Source organism: Monodon monoceros, unplaced genomic scaffold, assembly GCF_005190385.1.
Source record: "Monodon monoceros isolate NGI ecotype Baffin Bay Population unplaced genomic scaffold, NGI_Narwhal_1 Super_Scaffold_13, whole genome shotgun sequence".
NCBI lineage: Eukaryota > Metazoa > Chordata > Mammalia > Artiodactyla > Monodontidae > Monodon > Monodon monoceros.
Window position 1 is genome coordinate 55825045 of NW_021703769.1, and position 17016 is coordinate 55842060.

At 46.4% G+C, this 17016-nt stretch overlaps 1 protein-coding gene across 2 annotated transcripts in view; it reads right to left on the minus strand.

Annotated features, from left to right (window-relative positions):
- USP7 (ubiquitin specific peptidase 7) overlaps positions 1–17016 on the minus strand; it is a 56496-nt gene that overhangs the window by 9709 nt on the left and 29771 nt on the right. For both annotated transcript variants that reach the window (XM_029220218.1, XM_029220219.1), the window contains exons 3-16: positions 15976–16174; positions 13870–14008; positions 13126–13214; positions 11184–11292; positions 10207–10337; positions 9696–9750; positions 8600–8680; positions 8409–8499; positions 6062–6144; positions 4074–4183; positions 2602–2758; positions 1693–1837; positions 1276–1406; positions 226–360 (exon numbers count right to left, since the gene is read on the minus strand). In XM_029220218.1, coding sequence (XP_029076051.1) covers positions 226–360; positions 1276–1406; positions 1693–1837; positions 2602–2758; positions 4074–4183; positions 6062–6144; positions 8409–8499; positions 8600–8680; positions 9696–9750; positions 10207–10337; positions 11184–11292; positions 13126–13214; positions 13870–14008; positions 15976–16174 — 1655 coding nt within the window. The remainder of the gene's footprint in view (positions 1–225; positions 361–1275; positions 1407–1692; positions 1838–2601; positions 2759–4073; positions 4184–6061; positions 6145–8408; positions 8500–8599; positions 8681–9695; positions 9751–10206; positions 10338–11183; positions 11293–13125; positions 13215–13869; positions 14009–15975; positions 16175–17016) is intronic.

Here is a 17016-nt window from a genome sequence, read left to right on the forward strand (position 1 = left end):
TCTGGTATCCCGGAAGTTCAAGCCCATTTTACCAAGGGGGTGGCGGGCGGAGGAGGGGGAAATTAGGGGAGATGCCAGAGGGCACAACCCAGAGGGAAGGAACTCTGGTCCCAAGCTCACTCTCAGGTGGTGTCTGGACACAGTGCCTGCCTCCAAGGGCATGGTCCTCCAGGGTCCAGTTATGAAAAAGGAGAGAGAACTATCAACAGGAGGACGGGCGCTCACCATGGTCTGAGAGAGGTTCTGGACAAACTCAGCAAGCGAGGAGTTTTTCAACACTTTGAACACAGTGTATTTCACTTTTTCTTCATCGTACATATCATTTCCTTGATGGCCACAAAACTGGTCCTCTGCAACAATCTGCAAATAGGGATGAAAATGCAGAATGGAGTTTACACCACTAACACACAAAAGAGAACCAGGTCAGGCTGATCGAAACCAAGGTTCAAATGCTAAAACTAAAAACAACTAGTGTTGGGCTTCCCTGGTGGCGCAGCGGCTGAGAGTCCGCCTGCCGATGCAGTGGACGCAGGTTCGTGCCCCGGTCCAGGAAGATCCCACATGCCGCGGAGCGGCTGGGCCCATGAGCCGTGGCCGCTGAGCCTGCACGTCCGGAGCCTGTGCTCCGCAACGGGAGAGGCCACAACAGTGAGAGGCCCGCGTACCGCAAAACAAAACAAAACAAAACAAAGAACAACTAGTCTTTTGCTTTGATGAACCTTCTACAGAAGACCCAAGCAGAAAAGCACCAAAATGACCAAGAACTAAATCAGGTACGAATATTTGGAAACCCTACATATTTCCATACAGCCATTCTAAACTCATCCATAAACATCAACTAGAAATCCATCTGGATGGTGATCCCCAAACATGATAAAGCCAGGATGCACATGTACCTTTTTCTCCAGGTAGTCTATCAACTTGTTAAAACAAATGCCTGTTTTCCTAACTGCAACTAAATCATGAACCAAAACCACCTGGCAGTTCACCCCCCACCCCCACCCCAGCTGCCAGAGCTCTCCCTGCCAGGCCTCATCTGGGTTCTACTCGCCCTTCCTTCTCTGGTCCCCTGCATGCTTTATAAACACTAAGACACCGCTGCTCTGGCAGCCTGAGTACCTCTCACATCTAAGCCCATATCCTGAACTGGAAAGAACATTCCCAACGGTCAGGGAACTGGCCTGCAGTTCCTCAGTTGCACGCTCAGGGGGCTGCCCAGACAAGTCGCCGACGCCCTGGCCCGCAAAGCAGCTTCGCGCCTGCCCAGAGGCTGACCTGCACTTGCATGTAGAGATGGGCTTCCTGCCGCTCCTTCCGCTTCTGAGCCTCGATCCTTTTCTCTTCTTGTAATCGTTCCACCAACTGCTGAGGGATATCATGGTCGGTGACAGCTTGTAAAACCTCACCTGCAGGACAAACGCATCTTCCTTCACCTCTGTGCACTACGTCATCGCAAATAAAGCCACCCTTCAAAGTAAAATTACTTGGCACCCTGGGTCCACATCCAAACCCGCAACCCCAATCCAGCTGCTTCCAGATGATGTTGTAAGGCAGCATAAGCAGGCAAGTGTCTGGACAGGTGGCTCTAGCTTAGGTCCACTGTAACGTGGTATAAAATGCCCCAGCGGGCGAGACTCAGGGCCCAGCTGCGAGCTCGGCACAGCCAGGGCACGACACACCCGCTCCACTCACTGAGCTTCGACTCCCGGATGTAAACCAGCATGTAGGCGTTGGTGCAGTGCCGCACGGAGAGGTCGTCGTCGTGGCCCCCGTAGTTGTGCTCGATGGCCTCCTCTTTCGTACACCTGGACACCACGTCATCGTCAAACTTACACCACTGCAACGGGGAGCAGCAGAGATACGGCACTTTGAGGAGCACACAAAGTAAAAGGCAGCATTCTCCGAAAACACATGACCTGCCTCAGGTGACCCTCACAAAACTCGCCAGCACTTCTGCCGTCCTCATCCCACATTCTGGAGAAATTGCTAACATCCGTCCCTGGGCAATTTCCGTAAGGTACTCAACCACCCTAAGCCTCAGCTTAGGCTCCATCTCTGTCCACTGGATGGAGTCGTTTTAAATGGCACTAAGCCTACAGTTACAGGTTCTGCATCTGGTGCCACGAGGGCCCCGCCTTCAAATCCCCTCGGCATGAGCTGGACGGGCTCCACCTTGGCTCTGTTCCTCACTGGCCCTGTGGCCCTGGACACAGACCCCCAAGACCCTCGTCTGCTCCTCCTGGTGAAGATCACGTGAACCAGGCAAGGACTGCGCACTACATCGCGCGGGTAACGGGGCGCGTGCGGTAACACACAACCAACGCGGGCCGTGGTGCGGGCCACAGATGATTATTCTAAGTGGAAACTAAGTGCCTCCTGACAGACGTAAAGGGATCCTAGAAGGTCCAACGGTCAATGCTAACAACGAGAGGTATATATCAAGTACAATCATAATTTACCATCCACCTTTAAAAGCATCGGGAACATACAGACACAGAGGCCAAGAAGGGATCCTTCACTATCAAGGCCAAGTCTGAAGCTGAGCGTCACTGAATCCCCTACACAGCATCACGTCCACCCTACCCCCTCCCCAGCACTTACTTTGCCATCCCCTTTAGGGTTTAGATAAACCACATAATGTCCACCATGATTATCTCCACTATGAACCAGGACTGCATGAAGAATATAATTTGCAGGGTCTTTAGGATCCGTTTTTTGCAAAAATTCATCAAGTGGTAGCTGTTCGGGGAACTCAAACCTATTTAAAATAAAAACATTTTAAGAGAAATCCAGGTTTCATTTACTCGTAAAATATTTCACCTTTAGGCTTTATTCCTTGTTAGATCTTCTAATTCACTGGCTCCTCTTTACTTGGAAAGGGCAGCTCCTACTCATCACAACAAATTATTCACACGTCAACAAAATCTGAAGCTTGATTTGAGAAAAATACCTATAAAGCACTGACACACCTAACGGAATTTTAAATTCCAGGATATTACATAAGTCAGTTTTTGTGACAAAAGCACACTGACTTTTCTAGGATGTGGATATTTCCAAATGTTGTCATGAACGGGGGCGGCAGGGGGTGCTTGAGAGGCAGGAAGAGCGTGAGGTGGGTGCACAAGGACCGTGGTGCTGAGCAGAGCACGAGCCTGGGCGTGGAGGGGCAGCTGCCACCCAGCACGGCCCTTGGGAACTCAGGCCCAGCACTGCCAAGTGTTTTGAATGCCAGATGCCAGAAATCTGGACTATTATGTGAAATCTCACGATCTGAAAAAATGTTGGCAACTAATTCCAATAAAAATAGAAAGAAAACCAAGGTGAGGACCCAACAAAGCACACCAGCAGGTTGGGCCTAGCTTGCAGGCTGCTTGTCTGTGAGGTCTGCTGTCTCAAGAGACCCCACGGAAAAGGGCAAGAACAGACGAGCAGGCCCGGCTGGTGGCAGGTGATATGATCGAGTCACACTCTCCATCGAGTTTCAGGGGTGACTGACCAACCTCTAGGAGGCTGGTTATTGTCAGGCTGTACCCCCTGACCAAGGAGTACAAAGTTACTGCTCCAACTAATCAGGGTACAAGTTCTGTCTCCTGAACCAGACAAAGCAGTGTGTGGTAGCAACCTTTTAACTGGTACTTTAAGGATCTATAAAACACCTGGAATGGGGGGCACACCCACCTATGCCAGCATTCCTGAGGATTCTAGCACATTCTATAAGCCTATACCAACTGAGAGATAACATATTGGAGAATCCTATGTAAACCAATAGAGTAATAATAGCAAATGCCACTTCTGGGGAAAGCCAAGCCTGTGCAGCAGAAAGTACCCTCTCCCCCACAGACTTCAGTCTGCCACAGTGTAGACAGAGGGGCTCCCTGAGGAGGAGATACGGAGGAAGCAGCCCCTGAAATTATCCCTTTAAAAGCACAGTTCTTGGGACACCTCGGCAGAGAGGAAACCTAAATACATCAGAGATGTGACCGAAAACAGAAAAACTAAACAAAGCACTGAGACTAACCCCCTAAATCAGGCTGATGGGTAAATCTTAACTCTCACATCCCACTCTAGATTACCTATCGTTGATCTTGATATTTTGGTCCGTCTGAGGGTCATACATAAATCGCATCAGTTGTAGGTGTAACACTGGTGGCAATGTTAGGAATTTCACACCTTTCTCTGCTTCCTGAACATTGAAAAAGAATCACAGGTTTAGTTTACCTCTACTTATTTCTCGAAGCAACGAAAGCAACAGCGTTTCACAGCAAGGGTGGAATACGTTGGGAACTTCTGGTAGGGAGATGGGCACACGGTGCCTTTAAAATGTTCTGTGTGTGCGATTTCCTCTTAGTTTGCGTTATACTCTATCTTGATGTCCAGCGACAGGGGAACAGTGAAGTAAATTACAGCTCAGTCACTTGTTGCCCTATTAACACAGTCATTAAACACTAGGAAAATTCTGGAGAAACACGGGAAAATCTAACGGAAAAGCAGAGCATTATGACTATGTGAATGAGGTGTGCCTATGGACACCAGAACGGAGTAAGATGAGCACGGTCTGGGCTGGGAGAACTGCCTGTGACTGCCGTCCTTCCCCGTGAGCTCGGTCAGTGCTAACTGGCCACTCCTGCTTCTGAAGACCCCTCCGACTCGGTATCAGCAAGGCCCTCTGACCACCGTCACAGCCTCTGCCCAGGCGTCAGCAGCCTCTGGGGCAAAGGACAGCCCCCAGCAAGGCCTCTGGGGGAGAGGCCCAGCCTCACTCCTCCGCCCACCTCAGCCAGCTGAGTCCTCACTCAAATAAGCCTTCACCAAAGCCAGTCACCACCAGGCCACTGGCGGCCCTCAGCACGGCTGTATTTCCTGTCTGGCCCTTCCTTCGGAGCTGTAAACCTTATTTCCAACGCTGGCTAGAACACACCCACCTGGAGGAACTGGTGTCCTAGGTGGCAATGTTCTCTGTTGTACATTAGCATGGTTAAGGAAACTGGGTAGTTCTGGGAAGAAAAACAAAAACCCAGGAACCTACTGCCACACAAAGGAATGGCACAGTTTTAGTACAACTTGAAATAATAATAGAAGAATCCTGTTTCTCAGCCACTGTCCATTGAGAGTCTGATTCTAAAATACATTTTGTTCACCCAGAGCCAAAAATATCCAGTGTGGATAAGGGCAATTCTGTGAGCTGACTCAAGTGTTTCCTAAGCAAATCCAGTGGCATGTTTGCCAAGTAACTTACTGATCTACAAATCAGTGGCCTGACCAAGCAGGAGGACAGCAGGTCTGTGACCCACGGCAAAATGGGCTCACCAGCACCGTGAATTATAAATGTGCGAGCTTGGTAAACCCAGGATGGTCCGAAAAAAATCATAAATTAGTTGAGCCAGTGAGTCAAGGTTATGAGGCTGCAAGACAGACCTGGAGGGCTGGACCCGTGAGGATGCTGCTGACCCCCCAAGCAGCCTGACCAGGCCACAGTCCGGGCCCCTCTATCTGACCATGCACTGCCGCTTGTTTACAACACTCATTGTTCTGCCAGAGTTCCTGCGGGGCCTTGTGGAAAACAAGCAGGGACACCGAGTATGGAACAAATAACAGAAAATGCACTCCTCGTTCTGGAAGTCAGGATCCTCAGAAAACTAACTGACACTCCACTGGGGCGGCGGGGGAGCAAAGCACCACCACCAGCCAAAACCAGAGTCCCAGTGACTAAGCAGTTCTATCTGTGACTAGGAGAAACTGAGGGAAGCTCTGGCACAGACACCAGTGAAGTAAGGGGCAGAGTTGTGGATGGAATGGGGGGGGGGGTACACGTGTCGGGTGATGGTTCTGCCTCTGGTAGCCAGGAGGCACAACACCTTCCCCACCCCTGCCTGTCTACACCAGCAACACGATCAGAGCTCTCTAACACAACGTCCAGACTGAGAAATAAAATCCTTCTGCGTTCTAAACACCAGCGGCATGTGAAAAGATACAAGTGAATGTTTAGTTCACAGTTAAGCAAAAGATCTGAAAACAAAGTGGAAAGATACAGCGGGACACTAGCACACAATCTCCAAGTTACCTGCAAGCCATGCTCCCCGGCATCGTATTTATTGTCACCGTCTAGTTGTTCTACTGCCACGTAATCCACAAATGATTCAAATACTTTCAAGAGAGAAAGAGAAAAAAGTCAGCCGAAGTTATCACTAAAGCTTTGATTATAACATAGTCAATCAATCAATTCAGGCACGCCAGGGAGGAATGTAAATAACTGTAGCTGTGAGCACAGGTCTGCAACTTCACTGATCCAGCAAAAGGTGTGAACTCTTAAGGCCACTGAGGGTGTTACATGATAACATGGAGTCAATGTTTTAATAAACTTAAGTAATGTTAAAGTACAAATTTTAACCCAAACACTTATTCTAAAGTCGGTGCAGAAAGAGAGAAGGCATGTGGGAGGCTGGGGTGGGGGAAGAGGGGGAGTTTGGAAGGGGACACGGGCTTCTGCTGTGAGAGGGAGTAAGAGCGGAGGCTCCTGTGCACAGCACGGGGACACGGCTGATAACGCTGCCACGTATAAGTCAAGTTCATTGACCAGAAGGCAGTCATGCTGTCACAATACCTGAGCATACCAAATAACCATGATGAACACTTCAAACACCTTACGATCCTGTCACTTAAACCACAATATAAAGCTGAAAAGGAAGAAGGAAGAATCCATCCAAGGATGATAGCCAATGGACCAGGAGGTAGAGTCTAGAAAGAGGTCTACACAGATGCGAAGGGCTCACTGCTGAGCACCTTTGGTCCACTCTGACCATAAGCAGAAAGAAACTATTCTGGGTGGACTGTAAATAAACAGAAAAGAGAGAAAAGTAACAGATAAGAGAATTATCTTAAGACTTCAGGGCAGGTGTTCTCAAGACACAAAAAGCAAAGATTGATACCCTGGATTTCACTACAGTTATGACATTCTGTTAACCAAATGGGCGCACTGCAAGAGTGAAAAGGCAAGCCCCACGCTGGCGGAGAGCCCGAAACCCACGCGAGCAGCAGCCAACACAGCCCGTGAAGAACTCGCGCGTTGTGGCCGTGAGGGAGTAACAGGAAGTGCACTCCCTCCCTTGCACTGGGCTCCATTACAAGGCCAACAACCGTATTCACACGCGGGACAACAGGCAGGACAGGACGTGGCCACTGAGAGCCCTCCAATGCCCCAGCTCACTGCGTGGACCTTCCAGGCTGCAGCGCAAGGCAGAGAAACCCCAACGGGCCCCAGAGTCTCCCTGAGACAGGGTGGGGATTTCAGGGGCCCGAGGCAGTGGCCACACGCAGGACGGAGAGCCCCGGGAAGAGCCACGCGGGAGAGCCCCGGCGACGTGAGAGGCTCCTCCTGGTCTCGAAGGAATCAGCTATCTCCAAATAACGAAATGTGCCCCGGAACAAAGGGTAAGAATATCCAATACCCAACAGGATAAAAATCACAACAGCTGGCATCCAATAAAAGATGACCAGACAGGCAAAGAAGCTGGAACTCACAGCCAGAGATGGAAAGTGAATCGATGGAGACAGATCCAGAAATCACGGAATTATTGGACCAGGACATCAAGTTATTACGAACTACATTCCATATGTTCAGGAAGACACCCAAATTGCCAATAAGCATTCGAAAAGGTAAAATCTCCCCGACTTCCAGGGCAATGCAAATTGAACTCAAGATAGCACCATTCTCCCACCAAAATGCCAGTCTGACGACTGACGGCTCTGAAGTGGATGTGGAACAACTGCTCGCACCCTACTGGTGGAGCAGAAATGGATAAACTGCTGTATCTGCTAAGCTCGACATATACACACAGGCCCTACGAGCCAGCATTCCACTCACCGTAAATGCACCAGGGGCGGACACAAGACCGGCCAACAAGCCTCACACCTACCAGCCTCACACCGAAAACAACCCGAACACCCATCAAGGAAAGAATGGTTTCAAACATTTGTGTTATATTCCTGAAGTGGAATACTATAAAGCCATGAAAATGACCCATTACTGCTGCTCAATATAAGGATGAAGTGCATGGAGGCAACGCTGAGAAAAAGAAAAGAGAGAACAAGACACATACCCTACACGATGCCATCTACGTAAATAAATACCACAAAACACGCAAAAGTAACCGAGGAAAGAATGTCAGCAGGCCAAACGGTGGTTTCCTGTGAAGAGGGGGAGGCAGTGACCAGGAAGGGCCACCATCTTGCTTTGCAAATGTTCTGTTTCTTGACCTGGGTGGGGTCACCAGACTGTGTTCACTCAGTACCTTCATCATTTGGGCAATTTTCTCTACACTATATTTCAATAAAAACCACTGTGTCAATGAAGCATTATACCAAACCAAATAATGAAAAGGTGGTGGTGCCATTATGTACACCGAACTTACTATTTTTCTTTCCTTTTATACTTAGCTGGATATCATAATAATCTTCTCTTCTATCAGATCGGTAGTCTACTTCTTTACACTGGATATATGACTACAAATAAGGAAAATAAGATGGCTTAAGCATTAACCGTCAAAACATTAGCATGTTGAAAATCTTTAAAAATCACTCTTTAAAACTGGTTATCACATACCACCATCTTGCCTCTGAATAATTTAGGTATGGTGCCTTCTACACACGTGCCTTTCATCTTATTTTCCACATTATCAAGCAACTGGAAGAGAAAGTTTTGGCTTTCAGAAAATGTTATGCTTAATTAACATACAGTAATTTGAAACGTGACTAGGAAATTTCAATGGTCAAAGAAATTCTAGACTATAAATATTATGACCTTTAGCATGCAATTATCAAAAACATACAAAAATCTTCTTCCTTGGTTGGATATTTACAAAAATATCTACATGCAACAGTTGAGATTAACCCTCTATACAGCCTTTGGAATGAATTAGTAATCTGTAGTGCCTTTAGAAGCATTTTTTATATTCATTTTACCTCTGTGGAAAAGCATGTAAATTGAGCACTAAACTTAACTCGTATTGGTCCACACCAAGAGATTAATGAGGTTGAGCCTGTCAACAGGATTGACTGGTTTGTCCATGGATATTTAATGAACTGGATTCAATCCAGCTAGTGCTGCAAAAAAGAAAACACACCTTGCCCAGCCAATCACCTTGAATAGCCATTTCATGTTGTGTGTGAGTGTGTGTGTGTGTGTGTGTATGTGTGTATTTCTTTCATCACAACTGGAAGAGTGCGCGTCTGCTAGTGACTAGAGATGGTCTGGGGGAAGATCCCCCACACAGAGGTCTGCCTCAACCAGAAGTTCTGTGCCAAGGCGGGGTCTGGGTCTTGTGCTACAGAGTAAGAACAGAAGTCACTATTCTAAAGTGCAGTGGGATCATCAGGACAGCTACTCAAGCCAATCTGTTGTTTCTTGGATTAATAACTCTGGTAATTATGCCAATTTAACACATTAAAAATACACTACCTATACTATTCAAATTTAATTTTCCCTCACACTTCCCCATCGAATAATTTTTCAGTCTTTCTGGTTTTAAACTAGATACATGCTGTCTTTTCTTTCTAGCCTAGTTCTGGTCCTGAACAAAGATGGGCATAACTGGAATGATAGTGACTGAAGTAGGTCTGAGGTTTTACTTGGTAACAACTTCTGACAGTGCTTCAAAATATGAAATGTAAGTAGTAAACAATTACGGCTGAAAACTCACCACTCGACAGAGCTCTTGAACATCATGTTGCATGAAGCTATCTAACGTTTCCCACCTTAGAGAGATAAAATGAATTTATATTTAAACTTCCAGATTTCAAACAAGAGTAAATTAACAAGCAACTCAGACTAAAAAACCAACCATGTAATTAGTCGTTATTCTTAAATTTTTATGAAGATTATAATTCAAAGACAAACTGAATTTTATCCAGACACCAAAACGTTCACAACTTTATACTGTTCTGAACATCTTACTGCAAGGGGAGGTCGTGTTTGCAAGTAAATGTACAGAAACTTGGAGACCATATGTTATCCTTTCCTTGACAGGTAAACCTAAGTGGTGAACTGCTTCTTAAGCAAAATTCTAAAAGCCTCCATTTCCAAAGAGGTCAAACAAAGGACACTGATAAAATGCCCTGACATACTCAAGTGCCTGAGCTCTGCTCTCAACCCTTCCCTGTCCACTAACTCAGCCATCGAGCAGCAGAATGGACAGGTCTCCCAACACATACCCGAACGACTTGGTCAGCTTCTTTGTTCCTACGGGCTTATCACTGTGCTGTAATTCATAGAACACTCTTTGCAATGCTAAAGGGACGCTTTTGGATGAATCGTCGCCCTCTGTCGGCATCATGTACACAGCCTAAAAGAATTGATTCAGAAATAAAAATGGAATTTTATGTGAAAGTATCATTTCTAACACCACAATGATGAAGGCAGTGGGGTAGGGCTTTTAACTATCCCCCCCCAAAGGGTCAAAAGGTCTTTTAAAAATCAAGACAGTGAAAAAAGAATTTTAAAAATTACTTAAGGCTCACCATCCAGTGAGAACCACTTCTATTTCATACTTCTTAGAGCAGAGCAACATTTTTTAACTTAACGTGACTTTGAACGAAAGAGTTGATGAAACTTCAATGCTACTGCAATTAACCACACTCAAGTATCCCCAAGATATCATCCTATCTTGGTAATTAACGCTGCCTGGAAGAATGGTGCGAAAAGGACACGCCAGCAGACCAGCCAATGGTCCCCCCAACACCAGGAGTGTGTGCTGCCTGCACTGCTCCCCTGCTTGCACGGCATTCCTAAAAGGCAAGTAACTATCCTCCGTTAGATTTTATATTTTTTAGAAGTTTTAGCTATAGTAAGTGAAAAATTAAGATTCCTGACCAGGAGTTTTTCAACTAATCCATTTTAATATAAAACTTTTCAAATGTTGCTGCTAATGACTTTCATATTTTTTAAAAAAGCTTTTATTATTTCTAGCCCAATAAAGTTAGGTTTGTCGGCTGTGGTAAACTTTTCATCACCTAAGTTAGCTTCACAAGCGTCCGAACACTGAGGAATAGAGCTATGTATAAGCATAAAGCAGGGGCCTCCCTGGAGACGCGGCAAGAGACAAGTCTGGTGACGGGGCTTTGCTTGCCCCTTAATACTTGAGAGAAAAGGGTGGGTGGAAGGTTGAGGGAGAGAAACACCATCCATTTACCTTTCGCAGTTGGTTTGTGAAAAATAAAGTCTGCAGCAGGCTGTTCATGTAACAAGTCGCTCCCTGATTCTTTAAACCGACATAGCCCGTGTGCTTCTTTGAATCCCACCTACAAGATCAGTTTGAGGTTGAGGGAAAACTGCACAGGACACCTCCTTGCTTCTGCAACGTGTGTGGGCGAGGGGACTGGGGGCCGGCACCTCACTGCTCTGCACCACCACCTCCTTCCCACCATCCTGACACGGGGTGACGACGTCCGAGCACCCGCCTCCAAGTGAATAACTCGTTGCCAGGCTGGCAGTTATCACACGGCTCCCTCCGGCAGCCACCAGTTTTGTCTGCTCAAGCACGTGGGCCAGTGCGAACTCAGCCCGGCACCGGAGAGGCGGCCTCCGCGCTGTCTGCTGACAGCAGCAGTGCCATCATTTACCCAGAGCAGCACTCTCAGAGAGGAGTTCAAGTCTATTTCTATCAAACTGAGTCCCAGTGTGGCTCCCTCACACACACATCGGGTCACACATGTAGTCAGCACAAGGCGGGACGGAAACAGCCGAAACCCCTCTTTTCTGTAGCGTCCCGTACACAGAGAAGAACAGGCATGCATACCGGCAGGTTCAGACCTCAATTCCAAGAGCCGTCTCCCTTTACTCTGTTATACAGGTGGTTGGTTAGGAGAAAGAACAGTCTGTACCCTCTCGCCCCCAACAGTTAACAGGAAGCAAAACAGCCCTCCCCAGCGCCATCCCTCCCCCTCTGTGCACGGTGCAAATGCGTGACCAGTGCTAGACATTTACTGTGAGTTCAGGCCAGCAGGACTCTGATGTCGGGGGTAAGAGGTTTTTGTAAGACTGAACCAAGATACCTGTTTTGATTGGTAAGTCTGAAAAACCCAATCTACTTTCTTAGTCAAAAGATATATCATAAGCATAAGGGGAATGTTTTCTAAAGGAGGGGGAAAAACCCCACAAAAAGTTTAACTAGAAATACCACCTTTTTACTCCCCACTCCTGGTATCTGAATACAATTCAAGGGTATGTTTCAAAAAGGCTACTCAAGAAAAGCCTGATTCCTCTGATATCAGCCCAATGAATATGAAAACTAATAAATCTTATTTGTTTTAAAATTTCCCAGGGCCACATGCAGGCCACCTTAGCCAGGACCTGGACTGAATGACCGCCCTTCTGGGCTGTCGGCTGCCCATCCCACCCGGGTCAGCCTACGCACTCATGCCAGAGGAAGGCCATGTGGGAAGAGAAAAAAAAAAACAGGAAGAGACAGGGGCGCCTACACTTGACTCCTTCCCACCTAGACTGCACTTTATTTCTTCGCTCCTTGGCCTTAAGAGTCCTGCTCGTCTACAACCTGATCCCAAGGCACCATCTCAGCCCTCTTCACACTCTCCTAGTGCCCCGCCCGCCTCAAACTTCCCTGCCAGGTGTCCTTACTCACACCCTTCTCCCCACCTCCAATTCCCCCGGTCATTCCTTATCAATCAAGGACATCCTCAAGGACATCCGACACATTCTTCAAGGCCGACACCGTGCTCTTGCCCACAGACCGCCTGGACCCAGGGACGTTCGGAACCCTCTCCTCCCAGCGCCATCCACACCACAAAATAACAGCACATCTGCTGCTGCAGTTACTGCCGTCAACTCCTCTGCCCGAGTGGTCTTGGAGGTTCTTTGAGGACAGAAAACCATGGCTGCCTTGTTCAACATAATTATATTCCTAGAGCCCAGCAGAGTGTTTGGCACATAGAAACTGCTCAATAAATCCGCCACACAAAGGCATGAACGTGAAGCTGGCACACGTCCGTTGATCTGGTCTGTGTGCCAAGGGATGAGCACACAGAGGGTGCTTATCTGCTGTATATATGCACCTCTGCTCCTTTCACTAGAACTCACAACATCTCTTAATAGCATCCAATTAAAGGAAAACTTACGCAACTCCATGGGGGGCATCCGCCTGTACAAAGACTTCAAAAGTAACTTTGTCATCATCTATAAATCCTTTCTCAGGATCAGTCACTTCCTATAAAAAAAATAAGAATATCCAACTTGCATAAGAACCCGCAAATGCTCACTTCATTCCAAACAATTACCCTGTACTTAATCGATTAAAATACTACTTTTTCAAAACACCTAAATTGTGCTTCTAGTTTTGCAGCGCTTTGGCTTGTTTTAAATAATGTTCTCTGAATGAAAACAGCAAAAGCTTGGATGTCTCCTGGAGGAATGGGAGGTGTCAGGGGCTCAGCATCCACTCAGCAGGCAGGGTCTGGGGAGGCTGCGGAGAACCCACCCTAGAGAGCTGAGCAGGGCGTTCCTAAGTCCTACTGGCTTCCACCTCTGCAAAAGCAGCCCAAACGAGCTGACTTGAGAATTCACTGGTTACAGGAAACCACCCTGCACTATGCCTGCCTCAGTATTACTTCTTTTAAAGGAAACCTAGCCTATCAGGAAAGCTATAAACTACCTTACAATGTTTGACCAAAACACTGAGATGAAGTCCTGTTGGCCGCTAAAAACCTGACGTAGGAAACTGGAGAAAACACGTTTTCAGTTACCTATCCAACTTACAAAGCAAACATTTTGATCCTAAAATGAATAGTTGGATGTGAAGAATGGAGAATTAGGGAACAAAGAACAACGCTCAGATTATTCAGTCTGAGTACATTGTTACTTACACTCCAGGCCATGAAATTGGAAAATCCCCAATCGTTCTCTTTATGGAAGAACAAATGACTGATACGCCGGCTGAACGACTTCTCATCATCTCTGTAATTTATGATCTTCAGCACCGCTTGTGCGTGACAGGACCAAGACCTGTTCAGGGAGGACAATCTAAGCCTCAGTCGACAGATTTACCTGACTTTTACACAATTTTTAAAACAGCACACAAAACCTCCCATATTTTTTCCTTCTATTTTTTAGATGGAATAAGGGGACACACATTATCTTTAATGGAGAAAAAAATGTGAAGAGGGTCTGGGGGTGCCCTTGTGTGGTCTGGAGTGATTTAACTCAATGCTTTATGTCTTTTTTTTCTTTAATTTTTAAAATTTTATTTATTTATTTTTGGCTATGTTGGTTCTTCGCTGCTGCGCGCGGGCTTTCTCTAGTTGCGGTGAGCAGGGGCTACTCCTCGTTGCAGTGCGTGGGCTTCTCATTGCGGTGGCTTCTCTTGTTGCGGAGCACGGGCTCTAGGCGTGCTGGTTTCAGTAGTTGCGGCACACGGGCTCTAGAGCTCAGGCTCAGTGGCTGTGGCTCACGGGCTCTAGAGCTCAGGCTCAGTAGTTGTGGCGCCCAGGCTTAGTTGCTCCGCGGTATGTGAGATCTTCCCGGGCCAGGGATCGAATCTGTGTCCGCTGCGTTGGCAGGCAGATTCCTATCCACTGTGCCACCAGGGAAGCCCCTGTGTCTTTTTAATTTCTAAAAGGTTTCAAGTTTTTTACTGGTATCTATAAAATACAAGTGTTTGAACTTTAAATACTGTTCTTAGATTTCACAAGAGACAATAGCTTTTTGGTCAGATAATAGTTCTAGTACCTAATACGGCTATTACTTGAATAGAAGAATGATGACAAAGCTATTTTTTAGGTGAACAGACCTAAAGCTGTAGGCTCTACTAATAAGTGTCACTCCTGCCCCCCTCAGGTGCTGTGAGGCTTCCAGACCGGGCTGTATAGGGGGCTCTGAGCAAGGATGCCACCACCCGAGAATAACTGCAGGTGCGGTTGTTTGGGGCAGACCCCCAAAGGGCCCCTGGATCAACGTGTAAAATGTTTCAAAACCAACTTAAAGTGAAGCTTTTATAAAGAAAGGTTTTGACTGAACTCATTAGACTGAGCTTTTTATAAAGGAATGTTTCGACTGCAGACTCATCAGAACAAGGGCAAGGGCAGTGTTGTTCCCGCGGGGATGCCGCTCGCTCGGGATGCCATCGCTGGACACGGGCTGCTGGATGTTTCCCAAACTACCGTTCAGGCTCAAGTTGTCTGTCAGACTAATAAAACCAATCCAGCCTCAACGCTCATCAGATCAGATCATAATGTGAACTGAACACAAGAAGTAAAAATTTGGCCAAGGCCCTGACTGCCCCATAAAACTGGCTTCTTAAACACTCAAGTAAAGAGGAAAATGAAAGCTTTGGCAGAACAGCTGGAACCAGCGCCCTTTGGGGAACATCTTCGTCAAGGGCGCCAAGGGCCACAATTGCGGTGGCAGGGAGACGTGGTCAAGGAAGCAGCTTTCCCGTGGGTTCATGGATGTGGAATGAGAAAGGGTGACAGTGATTTGGAATCCATCCCTTCAATCTCTCAACTGTGCTTCTGATAAACGTTGAACAGCAACACTTTGCTTTTTAAATTTAACTTTCTGAATAACCCATAGAAATTGGTTAACATACAGTGAGGATGTCTGCCTGAAGAATTTTCCTTAACTACAATTTCCCCCCCTAGCAGTTACTGGTAGAATAAGAAATACACCTGGTAATCCAGCAGTCAGCTAGTCCAGATAGGCCCTGATTCCATGTCCCACGGGCAGGTAGATTCTAACACACAAAGTTCAGTTTATTTGCAAGAAAAATATACACCTTTTCTAGTTTGGATATAGTACCTACCAGTGAGTTTTAAAGAGGGAATTGTATTTAATATAACATAAAATCAAATGACTATGTAAAGGCAGAAAGGGAATTCAAAGAGAAATCCAAAATTCAAAGAGGCCAATTTGGCTTCCAATAATGTACTAGAACTACTTGCGGATTTGTAATTGCATCATTTAAACTGTCTTACGTGGAATCAGATTCAGCATTGCACTGGAGAAAGAATCCTACGCTTTTTTGGTGTGGTCTGTCTGGATAAAAGCGTGGCATCACCATAATCTTCCATGGCAGATTTCGCACAAAACACGGAGGGCTAAGGACCGACTCACTCAGTCTGCTGAAGCGCTCGACAGTGAACTGAAAGGTTGCCTCGGAGCGCCAACTCGTGTCTGCAAGAAAACGCTTTGTCAATCACCAAGCCCGGCATTGTCAGACAACACTGAAAGCAGCACAAACCTGGATTAACCATTCTATATTCAACTGCTAAAATCTAACCCTTTGGGGAAAGGATAGCATCATTTCCAATTTAGTAACAATCTAAAACTGTGAGATGACATATAGTTTGTGTAAATGAAATCCCAAACTCAGAGGGCTAGCAACACACACCTGCATTCCCCACCAGACGAGCTCAGTGTGATTAAGAATGTCTATTCTACTCTGTCTTAATTCCCAAATAATCCGCAGTGAGGAGATACTGGAGAAAAGGAGTAAAACTTCTCATGTCACATCTGTTCAGGGACAGGACTTGAGGAGGAAAAGAAAAGGGCTTGAGACTTGGGCTGAGTGTGGAGAAGAAACATGAATTTGCAGGCAAACAAGAACTTCCGAGGAGTGGGCGACAGCCATTCCTGGGAAGCGCAGCACTGTTTAGAGATAAGAAGATTCCTAAGAAGTTAGCTAAAAATAAATGTTAACTTCATTAGTTCACAATTTTGGTGAAATATCAGACTAGATTCTCTAAGGGGAATTATTTGAAAAAAAGAACGAAGAAACTGGCATTCCTTTTGACGTGAACAAAATGAACTATTAAATTTACTCAGCAAGACCAAAGGCCAATTTAAGAAATCAAGATTTCCTCCAATAAAATGTAAAGCACTGATACAAATTCAACTAAAAGTCACACTTGGAATTCCAGCTTTTTCTGTTGCTGACTATTCCTTTCAAGTGACCCAGGCTGTGGATTAGTTTTGACAAACCCAGCAGTGTCCATGCTTCTCCAGCTCTCCCCGTG